Raw genomic sequence first — 14678 nt, forward strand, 5'->3', positions numbered from 1 at the left:
CTGCTCTCCACGTGAGTTGTAAATCATGTGTGCCAAGTCTGATAAACGGCGCAAAAAGGATCCTAACGACGTCGAGATCTTCGGAGCCGTCGCCGGACGCAGTCCGATATTTTCCCGCTCTTCAGCCGATAATTTGTGGATCTCCGCAAACTCCACGCGCGAACGCACTGGCCGAAAGTCGGCGACGTTTTCCGGTGATCTCATCCCATCCGGCTCCGGCTCGGCCGAGCCATCCACTTAACCGCTGCCAAGCGCCCTTTTTGGTGGCTCTTGGCCCGGTGATCTTCGCCAGGAACGCTGAGGCCGACCGTGGCACCACAGCTAGGCAGGTCCACGGACAGCTCGGGGGACGTTCAACGATCGGCGGAGGCTCATCGCCGCCTCCCCTGGATGATCTGGATCCGTCAGCAAAGGCCGAAGTTAATGGCGAGCCGACAGCCAAGCTTGTCAGAGTCCCCAGAGCTAAGGTATCAGGTGAAAGTAGCCGACGAAGAAACGTCTATAATCTTGGTGATGACGAGTTTTTGAGTTTGCGTCGTCAAAAGACTAAAATTCTCCGGGGCGCCTCAGGAACGAATACCCAATGGACTGGGCAGAGTTGCTGCACTCTCGGCCCTGGGTCAAGGTGTTCACCGACTGCCATCCCAATTGTGCTGTCATAGCATTCGGCCTGAGGGCGAATACCTACAATACCTGAGTACCAGTCTCTCGTGGCCAGTCGCGGTCAGATGGACTGTTCTCACCTTGGTGGGACGATCACGAGTGATCCCACCTACTCTCATTCGTCACAGTCGGCGGTCTGAAACTTTGTTCCTCGAAGGATGACGGGAGATCCGGCGACTTCATCGGTGAAGCGTATCGAGGAATGGCAGCCACTGACGATGGCGCCCGCCAGAATCAAGGTGACGGCCAGGCCTTCTTACTACACCTTGTACGGCATCCTCCTCGTAGCCGCGAGTGTGATTTGCAACGGAGTCGGGAAATTACCAGTCGAAACCGCGCCGAGAGAATTGCCACTAGTCTCACATTCCTGCTGAACTAAAACACGGGCGAGCGTGGAGGATTGACGCGCGCCGAACGCCACGGCCCACTATTCCACCACGCTTCCAACACTGTCCCTCGGTTGAGTATGACACCAAACGTAGCACCATTGAATGGTTTTGAGAAGCCGAATGTGCGAGCGAGACATTCCACCTTTTGACAGCTGCACACGGTATCCCGGTCTAGCGCCTCATGGCCAAAGACATTGTTAGACTTGGCCCCAAGGCTGATGATCGTCGTGGTCTGGATGTCAGCACAACGCCGGGTGAGAAATTGACACACGACGGCGTTTGGAGGTAACAATTCAACGAACACGGCCAAGAGATTTTGAGATAGACTACGAATTGCCAAGGATGTCTCTCGCGCAGGCAGCGCTTGCCCGCCACCGCTTGCTGACTGGGATGCTTGGCTAACTCTCTGCGGGGCCGAAGCGACCACAGATCGCGAGTTCTTCGGAAGGTGATTTGTGTGGAACTAAGAGGATCGCTCAAGTGGCTTCTCGGGAGGCCAGTTTAGGAATACGCGGGCGAGAGACTTGACGGGAGATGAAGCCAACTAAGATTGACAAGCCGAACGGACCCGGGGTTTTCGGTGTTTGGCGCAGGACTCTTGCTGATCAGGATCGACGGTGGCCCAGGCTTCATGATCTTCCCGCCGCGTGGTCAGCAGACAAGCCGTGATCTCTAGTGATTCTCGAAGATTGGCGACATGGATTTGGAAACTTTGCGATGCCCTGTTATCAGGGCTGTGCGTAGGTAAATCCAGCCCCATCAAAGCAAAGTATAAGGATTGCCATGAGGGTGGAATGAAAGGGGCTGGAGTGGCCTCTGTTAGGTGGTTTCACCAAAAATATGCTATTTGGCTTGCTGCCAGTGGGTGGTGCCCTTCAGACTTGTCATCTGAGCGCCCTCGTGTTCTGTGCATCCTTCAAAGCAGCAGCGCATCGGAGGAAAGTCCCAACCAGTCAGAGTCGAGGAGCCGAACGCATCCGACAAGGGAGCAGACAGGCAACGGGGATCGTCGGCCGTTGCGCTTCAGGGCAGTTTTCGAAGAAACACTAACTTTGAGGATGAGAGACGAGCCGACGTGGGTTAGACTGGGGAAGCATGACCGCCCGGTGCGTTGCTAGTCGAGTGGAACCAAGCGGCTGACGGGTGTGAATCGGGATAGACGTCAGAGCAAACTATGTTTTGAGGCGGGGGGGGGCAGGGACAACTCACAACTTCTGAAGTCAGTTACGCTCCTTGGCTTCGGCAGGCCAGGCCATGCTAGATTGGCTCTCTCAGCCCACAGGGCACACTGGTCTTGAGGAGGCAAAGTGTGATAAGCGATGGGGGGGGGGGGGCACACACGCAGCAACGATGTGTCGGAGACTTGGATTCAGTGAGCCAGACTGCGTGATGTTGGGAAGAGGCCAATCTAGGCTTACGCCTCGAGTCAAGGTCCGAGTGTGGCTCCATTATCGTGACAAAACATAATGCTGAGTGGGGATGATTTAGGTGCTCTAGTGTCGAATTATGCAACGAGAAGCCTCCCAAGGCGCCCTCTGGAGTCTGGACGATGTACTGGCAAGCTGGCAGATGGGGTGTCCAATGTCTGACTGACTGGCACCTCACGTCAGGTCGCATTGCTCTACGTTGGCGGCAGCCGCAGCCCCAGATCTGTACATACCTTGGGTCGCCATGCGTGGCATGCCTCATGCGTACGTAGATTGAGGAAGGAAATACTCGTTCTGAGGCCCTCTGTAATCCAGTGACGAGTTGGTTCTGTGACAGCAGGTGCAAGGCGCCACGTATGTACCAGTTCTCCCGGGCCATGACGCAGCAAGCAAGGAGCAGTGCCAAGCATGTACCTGGAGAAGGGAGAAGAGGAGGATATCCTGCTCACGTACCCGCACTTGCACCTACTATGCTGAAGTGTTTATGTGGGATACCTGACTGCTGCTCCGTACTTGCAGAGATTTTCCTTGCTTGGCCTGACTCCTCGAGTCGGTGAAGTAAGTAAGTATCTCTGGACGGACTATTGGGGCATAGTCCGAGAAAGCACGGATGTCGTCGGGATGGAAGTGATGGCGGAATTGGAACGAGGGCATTGCTTGTATGTTTGGTGGGATATCCGTCTCTCGCGACCAGGTATTCGTACCTAGTAGGTTTTGCGTAGGAATAACGATGTTGTGTTCATCCTCTGCTACACCTTGAATCGTAAAACTCTCGTCAAGGAACAGAATCTCTTGGAACATGGGTCGGAATATCCGTAAACTGCTACGCAGTAAGTAAGTACGCAGTAGTCAAGAAGTTGAGTGGCATTCAGGCTCGATTGAACCAGGGCCAAACCAGGGCGGCTGCAAGATGGCGACCGGGGCCCGGCGATCATTCGCTGCGGATGATAGGCGGAAATCGGGGCACCGGGATTATGGCAGCCAGGACCGGATCATTCCCCACATGGCCCCCGTCCCTCCTTCCCCTACCCTTCCGCTTAGAGCCCGGACCTGGAGGCTGGAGGATGGCAGCCCTCCAGTCAGTGCTACATCGCGGATAATGATCGCGATATGGCACTGTTGGTAATGGCGATTGAGCGTCGTACATCACTGGAGTAGAATCAATGAATCAAGCCTTGCTTATACGAAGACAAATGGTTGTCCCATTGGTACATACCTATTTACCTTGTAGGAATAGGATGGAAGGACCCTGGTACTTCCCAACGGTCGCGGTATCTCGATATCTTCTACGAATACTCCCACCCTCATTGGCTGGCCTAACAGAGATGGAGCTGGATCAGAGCTTAGGTTGTTCAGGGGCTTCTTTGAGAAAAATACATCCAAGACCCACCTGTTCTTGCCCAGATTGGAAGTACCTTTCTGGTAAGGCCTGGAAAGGAAGGAAGGAACATGAAGCTCAAGTGGATCCCACGGGACTTCGCCAACGTCAGGGAACCTTGCGGTACGTATCGTCGCTACTGGTCCGGACCGCGTGACCAGGGTATACCGTGTACGTACCTTGGGCTTGGTGAGCTTGGTGAGTTACGAAGTACTTCGTACCTCTAGAGTTAGGTTGTGGGGCACAAGCCATCTTCAATCTCCAACGTGGACGTCAATCCTCCACTCACAATCTTGCATTCCCGTCCATTCTTCATAATCACGCTTCCTACTACTCTGTATCCTTAGTGTACGGAGTATGCGCTTCTTGGAAATCGACTTGCCGCGAAAGAGAAGAAAGATACTTTACACACATCACAGAGTTACATCCTCAACGGCCTCCTCTTCCGGCGAGTCATCGCTGGTAATCCTCTTGAACCAGGCCATTCCCGGCACGTCAAGGCACTTTTGGTCAATCATCAATGATTGAGCGGCACCCACCACTCCTCGGCCCTCTCTCTGCCCGCTGCACGATGGCTCTGACAGGAGACACCTCGTTCCCGAACCGGCCCAGTACTTTGCTACGTTTCCGAAAACAAAGGGGGCCGAAGAAATTCAAATCATCAAGTGGTACCTGCTCAAGGGATTCCATACCCTGACACGTCTTGGCCCACGGATGCGCAGGAGAAGCATTCCTGGAGATCCCCAGCAGAAGTATTCGAAACATGGGGGCGCGGCGACTGTGCTCGACTACTTGTTGCTGCAGAACTTCTCAAAGCGCCAACACGGCCGCGGCTATCCGCTAAGCATCCTCAAGAAGCAAACCGACTTCATGGAACACCTTGAATCCGTCAAAGGAACGCCCTGAGACAAAGACGCCCTCCTTCTACCCTTTCCAGATGCGCCCCATCGGCCTTGCCATGCGAGTCTGGCCGACCAACAGACAAGCCACAAACGCCAAAGAGCGAGCAGAGCACGAAACTAACGCTCCTGGCGCCACAGTCTATCGACCCTTGAATGCCCTCGAAACACTCCCGACATCCGCACCTTGGACCCTTTCGAATGAGTCTCGATACCTCCCGCCAATCCCAAACAGCCATTCGCCTTGACACGTATCGAACACAATCCCCCACCAAGATGAGCATCAACCTTCCAAGTTCCATCTAATTGTTGGCCTGCAAATTATACACTACGCCATGAAATTGCATGCTCAACACGCCCATCCACATAGCCCCGATCTGCTATCCTGGAAACGGAATTGCTTTCGTCGACAGGGCCTAGGCATCACCAACTGGCATCCCCCCTACGGATACATGATACATCCGGCCGCTATGGCTTGTCTTCATCCCAATTCCTCGTCATCGCGCAAATCCCTGTGTTCGTTCTATGTCTGTACGGAGTACGATAATACTGTGGCACCGTGGTCGTCGTTGTCCAATGTAGATCCGCTGATCTCCGTGGACCCGCTACAGATTGTAGACCCGCCCGCCATTTCTCCATCGCGCCAACGTCGTTTGAACCTCTCCCCTCACTGTGCTCCCCGGTCTACCATGGCCATGCCCTCTAATGATGCATCTCAAGTGGCGATATGGCATGTTACCATCCATCCAGGGCTTCCAGGTTCTCCCACATCTCCATAGGCATCACGCTTCGATTCCGGACATGGTCGTTTTCATCTAACGACTCCCAGCTCCGCCAAAAACAAAAAGTGCCGAACAAACGAAAAAGTCACACACCCTTGGATGATGGATCTACGCCTTCCCATCCTAATATCATTCCGCCTTCCTATTCTATGCTGCAATAACAGGCCCTACGACCCTAGCCATGCTGACATGGCAAGCCCACGCCCACTTTGGGCGCTTTCCCACCCTCACGTTCATTGACGGGCTGAGCTTGGCCTCGTTGCTGACATCCATGATAGCTTCCTGCCGCCTCAAGCTCTATTAACATTGTAACAGCAACAGCCGTACCAAAAGGTGGAGTTTGACTCGCCAACCTTCCACCCCAAGTCTCATGTCCCGTGCCTGAGGGTGGGCAACTGACATCCCTTCTGAGCGCCGGCCGTTCTTGGCCCGGCTTGAAGCAACCGGACGTGCGAGCCCTGTTCCCTGTCGACGGTGGCCTTTCCTGGGTCTCGTCTTGTGTTGTGCTGCAGTCTACACGTTGTGAATCTGCACACCCTCCCCCCCCTCTTCGTCCAGTGGCCGTTGCGACTGGCTGTCATCTCACACAAAGCTACGACGCTTGTGCATGGGACGCGAGGCCCAGTGACATCGCAACCACGACGAGTCTCGCTTCCCACTCTGGTTCGCCCTCATCCAACCTTTGGACACCTGCCGCACCTTGCATCGGGCCCAGTCACTTGTCAGGATTTTACCGTAGCACACTGGCAGATGTTAATCTGACTTTCGGCATGCCCAACTCCCCAAGAGCACACGATATGAGAGGGGGAAATGGTGCGGAAACGTAGTAAAGGCCCTCTGGTTGGGTGATTGTCGAGGTCGAGCTTATGGCGTGGTGTTTGTTGCCATGTACCTATCAAACTTGACCCCCCTTGGAAGGACTGACTTGCTTCCCCCTTCACGTCAACGTCTCAGCAAGACCAAGGTTACTTCATCGGATGACCATGCTAATGGCTCCGACCAGTTCTATTACCCCCCCTATCCAGCTGTCTTGGGTTCTTCTGTCACGTCCAGTCAAGGGGCCTTCGAGGAGGTATCCTGACACCGGCAGTCGATCACTTTCGGCCTTGACACGGGCAACGTGGACTAGCGATCCATGTCCGTGTCTACCTGCCATTATGGTTCTTTGCTTTTTTTTTTTTTGTACCGGGAATTAATGAAGGTTTGCGTCTGCCAAGATGTGAGAGACAGAGACAGGAAAAGGAGGTTTATCTCAACCACCTGCGGAAAGAGTAATTGGCAAAGAGCCCCAACAATCCACGGGTCATGCATCTGCAGCTTGCATGTAGCAGCGGCAAGTCTGAGGACAAGTCAGGAGAGCAGCAAGGTTAGACACCCGCATGGCATGAAGGGTGAGAAAGAAAACTGCAAGGCATCATCAGTAAAGTAGTGACATGCCAAATGTTCCGCCCCATTGTCAAAGTACACTGGGGTTCTCGTGCAAGCACCTTACATTGAGGGCCCCCCTTCCGAGTATGGGCAGAAAAAGAGAAAAAAAAGGAACCCCCCCCAAAGACAATGGGAAGGGCGGGATAGAACGACAGTGCTGCTGTACGTACGCAGGGACTTAGAGGGTGGGACTTAGAGGGTAGGACGTAAGTAAGGTGGTCGAGGAGATCTGCAGCTCCCATTATCGAGATCGGGAGGCGTTGGCCTACTGTCCGAATATGCAACCCACTTCCTCGCAGAGCACCTCAAGAAGGATGGTAGTAGTGGTGGTACCCATCTCACCTGTGCAAAGAGGTTGCGCCGTTGGCGTGCGTCTGCGTGGCTACTACAGCTCGCCGACGTTCCCATGAGCCAGGCCCGTAAGGTAAAGGTAGCGCGAAGGACGGCGAGGCCTGCCACCCAAGGAAAAAAAAGAAGGGTCGCACTCAACTTGAACTTCCCAAGGTGTGCCTCTGTGAAGTGTGACGGGCGGACGGCGGGCCATGGGTGAACTAAGGTAGGGGACGTGTCTAGTTCCTGTGGAGTAGAGCATCCATACCGGATATTGTGGTGTGAAAGTGTGAGTGAGTGAGTGAGTGAGTGTGGTGCATGTACTCCGTAAGGCCGGCCGAGGAGGGAGGTTTCTAAACATTTAGCCCAGTCCGCCTTTTCGGTGTTTGCTCCATTATGTCAATGTCATTGCGTGTGTGTGTGTGCGAGTGTGCGTTGTTGGGGTCCGGAGACTGCAGCTGGCCTCGTTTTCTTGATGAACGATTACGCCACAGTATCCTTACTTTCGGTGTGGGTTACTCAGGAACTGCAGGTACCTGATCCATCTTACCTTTACGCTTCTGACTTCTCCTTTCTCGTATTATCATTTTCCGCAAGTCCCGTGATTCCCTCGAGAAGGGGGCGGGAGGGAGGGACCCCCAGATCCGTCCGCGCCTGCAGCGCTCTTTGTGAAACCACCGAAAAAAGAAAGGAAGAATATTGCCCTGGCCTGATTTGATGCCCCCCCCATCTCGTACAAGCACGCAGGGAAATACTTACATTTTCGTTACCCATTCAATTTTCGGGATCCAGCGAATCAGCTGTAACGCCCTGACATGAAGCGTTAGTCTTCTTTTCACCTTTGTACGTGGGAGAGGAGAGAGAGAGAGCTCCAGAGCCTGAGGAAAATGACTGTGTGTGAGAGGTTTCACGTTTCACGACTAAACGCTGCCAGCCATGTACAACATAGTAGACCTACATGTACACACACAAAAAAACCACCCAACACACGCATCACCTCACATTAGAGCATACAGTAGCCTGCCTCTTTCAGCTCATCCTCCAGTGCCTCTTCAATTAACTCCAAATGTTCTCCTATTCTGCTGCCCACATGAACCACCTAATGTGATGTATTTGCTTGCAGAAGTTTTGGACATTCTCCACACAAACTAATCTCGTTGGAAAAGAGGCGGACTTGTTGTCACAACGAAATGGCGGGATAATTCCAAAGGGAGGAGGGGGGGGTCCCAATGACGAACTACAACATCAGACTAGTAAATTAGCAAGCAGACATTAATTAGCCCGGCACCAAAAAAAAGCTCTAAGAGGGACACTAGAGAAAGAGATGGTGGCCGTTGTTGAAGAAACTCGGTCAGCTTAACAATTTATTTAACACCAAGAGGGCGGCCGCTCTCTATCAATCTCGGAGAATTGTTGTAATGGTTTGTCAACACACACGTGCGTTTACAGTGTCTGATCTTGTCTCCATCCCGCCTTTTTTTGCGTGACGACTATCATCAACCATCAGCCCCCCTCGGAAAGAAGGGCCCGCCCGCTGCAGAATCCGTGTGTAATGACGGAGCAACCGGAGAAAACAAAAAAGGAGGCCAAGCGGCGGTGACGGCGGGAAAATCACAGAGATTGAGAATGAGGGAAGAGGCGACTGCAGTAGTCCGCCCATCGACCTTGACCGTAAGTCTCTGAAGAGAAGTGTTCATCCGCCGCGCACAGAATAACGATATCAACGACATCTTGGTCCCAACGGCACCGGCAAAAAGGCGGGAAGCAGGTAGTTTGAAGGGGGCAAAGCGGTAAAACGGACGGGCCTTTTCCGCGGGACTAAGAGCCTCTCGCCCCAGAATCTCGGGTCGCCCGCCCTCTTCTTACACGCCTCTCCAAGTTCTCCATGTTCATCAGCAACAACTCGCACGGGTGAACGCAAATGCACAGCGATACGCAAAACGCATTACGCACACACGCACACTCACTTGCACACACGCAGCCCTGGAGGGGGGGCCTTACCAGCCCTCCTCCTCCTCCTTCAGCCCTCGACTAAGGCAAGGTGATGAGCACGGTGAAAGTACGCGGCGTTGGTTGGATGTGGAGAGCAAGGAAAGGACCCAACACCTTGCGTGTGACGTTGTCGGAATACCACGGCATATAGCCAGCCAGCCCTTCGTAAGGTAATGGTAAGGAGGGGTGTGCATGGGGAGTGCAATGAGGTTTTTTGGTTTGACTTGTCATCCAGGAACCGGGAAACCACACAGACCTTTCATGTTTCTTGTTGCTTGATGCTCGAACACACACATACACGCCTGCACACATGCACATGCACATACACAGACATACGTACCTCTCAGCCCAACCTCTTGAATTCTTTGATGTGGTTGTTTAGTCGTAGAAACCTGTAGTTTTAGTGATGACTATGTTTGTTGTGTCCGATTGGGTCTGCGTGAGAAAATGTAAACATTGCGCTTGGATTCTTCACCATCTCTTGACTTCCGTTCAGCTGAAGAACGAGAAAAGAGGCCCGTGGACTTGCAAGCCTCTGCCGGCTTGTTTGTTTGTTTTGAACGAAACTGTTCTACCAAAGAGGGATGTGACAGAAGGGAACAATGTTTGTCTGTCACTGTCAAGAAACACACGCATCAGACACTGACACACCACCTCCCTTTTACTCCGAGGCAGGGCTGTCTTGCTTTTCCTATGGTGCCGGGCTGTTGGGTTCACCAAGTGGACTATGCAGAAATACCGAAGGGAAAAAAAATGTCAATCTTTCTGAGTGCTTGGGCACAGCAATATGTTTTGAGGTATGAATCAGAAAATGAGGTCTTGAAATGTTTTGGTACTATATACAATAGAATGACATCCTTCTTATGTGTAGGTTCGTTGACAGTAAGATAAACAGAATTTGTTACAATGATATCGTTCTACGTATCCTGTGATGAAGAGAAGCTCAAGCCTCTGGTTTGGCTCTTTGGGTTGAAGAGAAAGAGAAAATAAAACGATTCACCCCTTTGCCTAGCCCATGAAACACCTCCCACCCCTATTGTGAAAAAAATAAAACAGTTGTCCAAAAAAAAAACAAAAAACTTGTTATGCATATTTGTCTGCCCGACCAGCCCATCCGATTTCCCGCCTAGCCCCCTTCCAAATCCTGCCCCCATATGTCCCATTTGTGTGTGGTGTGATGTAAAACACCCAGTCGCCTTTTCTTGTGTGTTGTGTAAGAATACATTATCCCCATAGATACAGCCGACGTAGAAAAGGGTGCTTTCCAGGAGGAGGGACTTGATCCCATCAACTCCTGTTGGTATTGTTTTTTATACAAAGCTCATAAATATTATAAATTTGCCCCTGATTTTGCCGAATTTTGTTGTGATTGGGTCTTTTGCGGTCGTGGTCCGTCGTTAATGATGATGAGATAGAATGAAGCGCGCGTCTGGTATAGTGATGAAAGAATTCTTGAGTCGCAGGAGGTCGCCCTTTGTCTTAGGCGTTGATAGTATTTTTTTGGGTTTGACGTTTTTTGTTTCTTTGTCTCAGATGATTCAAGAGGCGTTATCTTCTAAATGCTCCCCCTCTTGATGTGGGCAGAGCGCCGTTGCTTCAGGTCCATGTCCTCGTCAAAGGCCTCGCCATCGCTGAGGGGGACGCTGTTGCGCTTGCCGTCGTCGTACTCGCTGCGCTCTGTCGACGGGAGGATCTTGCTCTCGCCGCTGCGGCTGGACATGGCGTCGGACTCTGCACGGGCGTTGCTGATCATGGTGGGAAGCTGACGGCGCCGCGCGTTGATGAACCAGTTGGAGATCTGGTCTAGAGGCAAAAAGATTAGCGTTTTTGGTCCCACACCTAACGGGTTCTGAAAGTGTAAACTTACTCATCTGCAGACCGGTCTGACGCATGAGCTCCTGCTTCTCGTCCTCCGTGGGGTAGGGGTGGTGCAGGTGGGCGACGAACCAAGCACGCAGCTTGTCAGTCGTCTCCTTTGGCAGGTTGCCACGGCGCTTGCGTTGCTTGCTGTCACCGTGCATTCCCATGGCACCAAGCTCTCCGATGCGCATGAACTCAGGGTAATGACCATAGCCGGTGGCTGAGAATGGTGTGCGGTCGAAGGGGTGAATGGAGCCGAGGGAAAGAGATTGGACTCGGCTGGGGTGGTGATATCCATAGGCGTATCCGCTGGGGCGGTATGAAGGAGCGGCCTCCATCATGGGTCCTGAAGACATGGCCATGGAAGGGCGGATGGGCTGGAACTCGTCTTGGGAGTGGCCGCGCACACGTTGCATGGGGATTGATTCCCGCTCGAAGTTCATGGGCGGAAGGCTGGGAAGTGTTGGGCGGGATTCGAGACGCTCGTTAACCTCCATGGCGGGGGATCTCATGGAAGGCATGCCAGATGAAGACATGTAAGGGCTCGTCCTTGCGGATCCAGTCCAGCTCTCAGTGGCAGCGCGGGAATGGACTGGCGGGGAAATCTGGCGTTGAGGGATGCGGGCAGGTGACTCGTACAGCCTGGGGACACGGCTGACTCTCTCGCTCTCCTGCTCCTCGTCGATTGAGAGTCTCCTCCTCTTGTTCGAGTTTGGCGAGTGAACGTACTCGGGAGGCGTCATGACACCGGCATATCCTACTGTTGGCGAGGTGTTGGAAGAGGTGGTTCTGGTGGTTGATGCCTCCTGGGGTTGCAGGCGAAGGTGGAGTTCTGGGATGGCCTGTATACTTGTCAGTTGTTTGTTCGTTCGAAGGCCTCTGTGGGAGGCAAGTATCGTCATACCTGACGAATTGATGGCAAGGCTATTCTCTCGGGCTCAGTACGAGGGCGCGAGGAGTAGTCTGAGGAAGACCTGCCGCCATCCCAGGGGTAGTTCTTGAATGCTGAATGGGGGGACGGAGCAGCCATGGCGAGCATAGACATCTTGTGCTGTTCTCTTTGAGAATGAAAGTCTTGTAGACACGACCGTTGCGGACGAGACACTTTGGGTGCTCGATCCTGTGGGTTAAGAAGAAGATTGGCGGACTCGAATGATGAAGCCGCACGGCGGATTTAAGGACTGCTGCTGATCAGCCCAGGTTCTTATGTGGAGAAAGGTATGCGAGTAAGCTGTACCTAATACGGTCCAGCCAGGAAAGTTCGTTTTTTTTTTTTGTGAAAGTGGTACGTCGGGAAACGATTGCTTGTTATATTTTGCTTGATGAAGCTTGTTCGGCGGCGGAGTCGAATAGTAGTTGTAGTATTGGTATTGCTCGTCAACGACAGACAGAGGCGTGAAGAAGTAGAAGCAATAAAAATATGCTGATGTGATAGTCAAGTGGTCCCAGCCGTGAATCAACAAGCAGCTCGAATGGGATGATGATCGGTGATGCTAGAGGTAGATGCAAGGTGGGATGGCAGTCCTTTTGTATATCTTGGAGCTTGGGAGGAGGTCTTGTGCAGGAAGATTAACGGGCAGCGGTGCACAGATGTGGTGCCAAAATAGGAAATGGGAGAGAAGTGTCGAGGAGGAGGAGGAGGAGGACCCGGCGACGGGCCAAATTGGACAAATTAAGACGGTGATTTGAGCACACTGAAACTGACACGAACCAGCCTCAGACGAAAGAGCCCCCAACTAGTAGGTTCTTGTGAATCGGACCGTGGAGACTTTGACTGAGAGTAGGTAGGTAGGTAGACTTGTGAGGTATCCGTAGTAGAGCAAAAGTAAACTGGACTGAACGGGAGAAGAAGCGCACAGCCCACGGATGCTTAATGCCTTGCTATGTATCTGGGAACGAGGCCTTTGCTGATGTGGGGGAGGGAGGATGGTTTTGACGGAACAGACTAAACCTGAACTAGCCCAGAGCTGCGAGGCATGGGCAAGGGTGGCATGGCAAGAGGACGATCAGGGTACAAGCAGGTCGTCGATGAGGAACAAGAAGGAGGATGGGATTGCCCATCTCGACCAGGGTCGCAGGACCACACCGTCCGTACCCACACCCAGTCAGGGCCTGGTCCTAGGATTGCTTCGGTGGCGTTCCCTTTGGCGGGCAACGGACTGATTATGCTAGCTCGAGGTGGTACTTGAGGATGTGCCAGCAGGACTGCATGGATAGGGGTCTGAACGAGAAAGAAAGTGACCAGGATACAAGAAGAAGAGTGGAAGAGATGGGAGAAGCACTAGCCTGCTCGAACAGTGACACGAAAAAGAGCCACTAGGGAAGCCGTAGCGTCTGTGGGCAGGGGTCTACTTGTGCTCCCCGGCTGCTGGTGGCTCCCACCCGGGGCCAGGACGGTTGTGATGTAGTGTAGATGAAATTGCCCGAAGGGGGGGCGCGGGCGGCGGCGGCGGATTATGGATATGGAGATACCTCAGTACCTACCTTACACTACGGATACCAGCTACCTACTCAAGAGTCGACGGCGCTGCATTACTCCAATGACTTGACTACCTACTACGGATACACTATTCAACGTGCCATCACATATGCAACTGGCGCGCTGGCTTCAAGTTACCTCACCCTCCCAGCCAAGCCCCTTCATTGTCGCCTGTAACGCTCTGGCCGCGCTCAGGTCCTATGACGGATTAGAGTCAACAAGACATCCGTCTCCGTAGGCGCCTCAGTATTTGTATAAGGAGTGAGAATAACATAGAGATTTGCACAATTGACATAAAAAAGAATAAGCCCCCATCAACCAGACCGGGGGCCGGCACTGGTGGCCTGGTTCCTACTCTGGTACGTAACGGTCTCTGACCCGGCTGGCCGTCATTTCCTGATCGGAGCAGGTTGAGCGAGGGAACATAGTAAACCGGAGATGGGTTCAGTATACGACAGATTCTGTCCAATGTTGACATGAATGAGTGTCCATAGCATTACCGAAAGAAAGATGAAGTCTAATGAAAGGGATAAAGGGCGAGCAGTGAAGGCCCTGTCGGCTCCATCCACCACCCTCGAACCTTGAGAATGAAGGTTCCCGGATGTCGTGAACGGCAATACAACGATCGCCCACAAGAGATTGTCTGTTGTTCAAGATGGCGTTCTCGACCCGCCGAACAACTGCCGTCTGAGCTCAGCAGTCCAAAATAGAAGACAGCGGGAGTCCTGAATTTTCCTGAACCTCTTCCTGGACCAACCTTCATCGTCCGTGAGCAATCGGCTCTGGAAGACTGGTCACCATAGCCGTAGAAGTGGTCTAGCAACTCTCGAGCGACCGAGTCTCTCGATTTAGCATCTTGTTGTTGATGGGCGAAATCCATCGCTCGTGCTCGCGCCCTCGCCCCAGGGAGGCGCCGTTAATTCTGCAAATACCAGCAGCTTGCTTTTTTGTGCACATGGTCAGGGAGTGAGACAACTCTCAGCACTGCTAGGCTTACGTCCAACATGTCATGACTTGGAGACATCTTGACAGGAAAGGGAACTCCCGTCAC

The 14678-nt window shown here is 52.9% G+C and overlaps 1 protein-coding gene across 1 annotated transcript; it reads right to left on the minus strand.

Moving 5' to 3' along the window:
* Window positions 1-10843: 10843 nt before the first annotated feature.
* CUP9 (homeodomain superfamily) lies at window positions 10844-12193 on the minus strand (the record flags this gene model as incomplete). Its single annotated transcript, XM_053190005.1, has 3 exons — window positions 10844-11091; window positions 11156-11990; window positions 12053-12193. 3 exons carry the CDS (start codon window positions 12191-12193, stop codon window positions 10844-10846), a joined length of 1224 nt encoding a protein of 407 aa, XP_053052427.1.
* Between the last annotated feature and the right edge of the window lie 2485 nt (window positions 12194-14678).

The sequence above is a fragment of the Colletotrichum fioriniae genome (genome assembly GCF_027942845.1).
Source record: "Colletotrichum fioriniae strain IMI 355084 chromosome Unknown scaffold_10, whole genome shotgun sequence".
Classification (NCBI taxonomy): Eukaryota; Fungi; Ascomycota; class Sordariomycetes; order Glomerellales; family Glomerellaceae; genus Colletotrichum; species Colletotrichum fioriniae.